This window comes from Urocitellus parryii, chromosome 3, assembly GCF_045843805.1.
Source record: "Urocitellus parryii isolate mUroPar1 chromosome 3, mUroPar1.hap1, whole genome shotgun sequence".
NCBI lineage: Eukaryota > Metazoa > Chordata > Mammalia > Rodentia > Sciuridae > Urocitellus > Urocitellus parryii.
This window is the reverse complement of record NC_135533.1, coordinates 200061096-200064555: the sequence shown is the minus strand read 5'-3', so window position 1 is coordinate 200064555 and position 3460 is coordinate 200061096. Positions and strand designations below refer to the sequence as shown.

The 3460-nt window shown below is 41.1% G+C and overlaps 1 protein-coding gene across 1 annotated transcript; it reads right to left on the bottom strand.

The window, feature by feature from the left end:
• Nucleotides 1–989: 989 nt before the first annotated feature.
• Znf502 (zinc finger protein 502) lies at nucleotides 990–3144 on the bottom strand. The gene is made up of 2 exons (XM_026408115.2): nucleotides 3090–3144; nucleotides 990–2548 (listed from the first exon to the last, which is right to left on the bottom strand). Exons 1-2 carry the CDS (start codon nucleotides 3142–3144, stop codon nucleotides 990–992), a joined length of 1614 nt encoding a protein of 537 aa, XP_026263900.2.
• Nucleotides 3145–3460: the final 316 nt, after the last annotated feature.

Below are 3460 nucleotides of genomic sequence, written 5' to 3'. Positions count from 1 at the left end.
CTGAAACTCCAGCCAGCATAAAAGGCTGTTTTCTTTCATTACTAAAGCTTTCTCCTAAAGGCCAATACCCAAGTCCCTTTTGTTAGTCATAGTGGGTCCCTCTACACTAGTTCCTGTGAACCAGTGGCCTAGCCAAACTTTTAACACAGAGATGTACTCCTTAAGCCAAGCAAGGTTATATATATATATGGCTTCCTCAGACACATTCAGGCTTTCTATTCTGAAGCCTCTTATCACTATTAGTCCACAACAGACCACTTCTCTCCTAAACTAGTATTCTTCTGTGACAGAAGTTGGACTTTCCTTTCCCTTCCCCTGAGCAGACCTGTCTTTCAATAAAATAGCAAACTCTCTTCGTCTCCTATTTTCTTCTTAGCTTCATGTCACCCACAGGCTTAAAAGCATCAGAAAGATCTTTCTCACCCCAATGAATGTCATCTTCCACAGAACATCTGTACAGATCAGCCCAGTTTTGGCCACATCCTGTTATTTGGTTGAATGAATGAATATAGGTTCTTTTTTTTCCCCCACTTGTTTCTGTATCCCACTCACAGGACTACTTCTACAGATCAGGGATCCTCCCTATCATGGAATGGTCACAGCTGCCTCAAACATCTGGAAGTTAAACCTCAGAACTATATCAGAATTGCTGTCACTTCCACATCAGCCACTGTACTTAGGTGACAAAGTCAGAAGGCTATGTGGAGCATGGTAAAGGAAACACAAGTGCTAACTTAACAAATGTCTGCCCTTTCAGTGTAGTCATATGGAGAGAGGAGTGGTAATATGACAGCTTTATCTGAAAAACTGTTTTTTCCTTTTTACCCAGTATTCCAAGATGTCCACCTGGAGTAAGTTCTGCATCCTCCAGGTTCCCACTTCCACGTGAGAAGAGAAGCCAAGTCTCATCTTCTCTATGTGCCCCTCTCCTCCCAGCCAGATTCTTAGGTACTCTTTCTAGAGAAACCATCATAATCTAAATGCCAAGATTAATCACCAGTGTGAAGTTTCTGATGTCTGAAAAGGACTGAACTATGTCTGAAGAATTTTCCACATTTGATGCATTCATACGGCTTCTCACCAGTGTGAATTCTGTAGTGTTCACTAAGGTGTGCATATTTGCGAAAGGTTTTTTCACATTCACTACATTTATAGAGCTTCTCACCAGTGTGAGTCCTATGATGTTCCGTAAGAGATGAGCTATGAGCAAAGGCCTTCCCACATTCTTTACATTTATAGGGCTTCTCCCCAGTATGAATTCTCATATGCTGAGTGAGGCAGGTATTCTGATTAAAGCCCTTGCCACATTCATTACATTTATAGGGTTTTTCTCCAGTGTGACTTCTCTGATGTCGAATAAGGCAAATGCTCTGAATGAAGGCTTTACCACATTCGCTGCATTTGTAGGGTCTTTCCCCTGTATGAATTCTCTGATGCTTAGTGAGAGGGGTGCTCTGAGTAAAAGCTTTGCCACATTCCTTACATTTATAGGGTTTTTCTCCTGTATGAATTCGCTGGTGTTTAATAAGAGATGGGCTCTGGCAAAAGGCTTTACCACACTCCTTACATTTATAGGGTTTTTCTCCAGTATGAATTCTCTGGTGCTGAGAGAGGTTTGCCTTTGTTTGAAAGGTTTTCCCACATTCATCACACTTATGTGGTTTTTCCCCAGTGTGAATTCGCTGATGTTGCATAAGATTTGAGTGTTTACGAAAAGAAGAGCCACATTCATTACATAAATAAGGTTTCTCACCTGTGTGAATTCTCTGATGATGTATAAGGTGTGTATTCTGACTGAATGCCTTTCCACATCTATTACACTTATAGGGTTTTTCTCCGGTGTGAATTCTCTGATGTTCAGTAAGATGTGAATGATTGCGGAAAGAATTCCCACATTGATTACATTTGTAAGGTTTCTCTCCAGTGTGGATTCTCTGATGCTGAGTAAGAAATGATCGACATCGAAAGGCCTTCCCACATTGCTCACATCCATATGGTTTCACTCCAGTGTGAATTCTTTGATGTTGAACAAGGAATGAGCTACGACTAAAAGCTTTCCCACACTCTTCGCATGCATAGGGTCTCTCTCCAGTATGAGTTCTCTGATGTTGGGTAAGGGATGAGCTCTGAGTGAAGTTTTTTCCACATTCCTGACATAGCCAAGATTTTTTCTGTGTGGAGAGAGTTGAACACTTACTATGGTCTGAAATATCACTTGTATGTACATGACATGTTTCCCACTGATGCAGACTCTCTTCTGTAGAAACCCTGAGATGTGTAACAAGGCTTGAGGTCAAAAGCAAGCTTTTCTCAAAATTATATTCTTGACTAAACATTTCAGGGGATGCTTCTCTGTGGATAAAGGTTATTCCCCCAAAACCTCCTGGCCCAGGAGCCTCTTCCCAAGAATTTTCCTTTATGTCCTCACTGGCATATTTTTCTTCCAACATAGAACCCTGCTGTTCATCCTCTTGGAATCTCTTTGCTATTCTCCCTGGTGGATCAATTTGAACAACACCCTGCTTTGCAACAGGTTTGTTCTTCCAACCTAAAAGAAATCACCACAGTAAATATTTCTTGTGTCTGACAGAGCTGGTCACTGAAATTGTGGGACCCCAACTTTCACAGGTCTCAGTAATGGCCTATGAATATAGAATAATAAAAGCAAGCATGGCAAATAAGTCAGAGTTGGTAGAGATCTACATTAGGGTAATGTGATCACCACTGATGAGGAACCTCATGGAATGGGCAGCAAAGCACCTGTGAAATGAGCCAATCACAGGCAAGAGTAAAAATGGAAAATAACAGACACTGCAGAGGCTGAGATTAAACCAAAATGGGTAATACGGATAGTTTTTATTCAAAAAGTGGATAATGGGAGAATTTTAAAAGGCAAAGGCTGGAAACGATAAAGATTTATTGAGTACCAGGAAAAAGATGGCCCTGGAGATGCTCATCCATACCTGTTCCCAACATTCCTGTGAGAGAGAGTAATTTTATCTCCTGAGCATTAATATGTTTCTGTTCTAAAATTTCAAACCCTTCCTACTGGGTGGCTGTGTCTCATACAGTGTCCTATACTCACTCACCTGAACAAGTGTCTCTTTCAGTAGCTTTCTCATCAGCTCCTTGCAAATTCAACATCCACAAATCTTCTCCTTGCTTTGATTAGAAAAGACTTCAGGCTTGGAAAACCACCAACCCTGCTCAAAGGGGGAAAAATGGTTCCGTTGGCAGATATCATTTTCCCAGCAAACAGAAAAATGAATAACAATTGTTGTTTGGGGAAACTAATAACACACACAATACCTCTCAGGATAGCAGTGTGACTATTTCAGCAAAAATTGGGGTTGGCATGCAGCCATCTAGGTTCACAAACACTATTTTTCAGCTGTTCAGGAAGTGGTAGACTCAGACAGACTGTCCAATGCTCAAGCGCTTGATGAATAAATCCAAATGT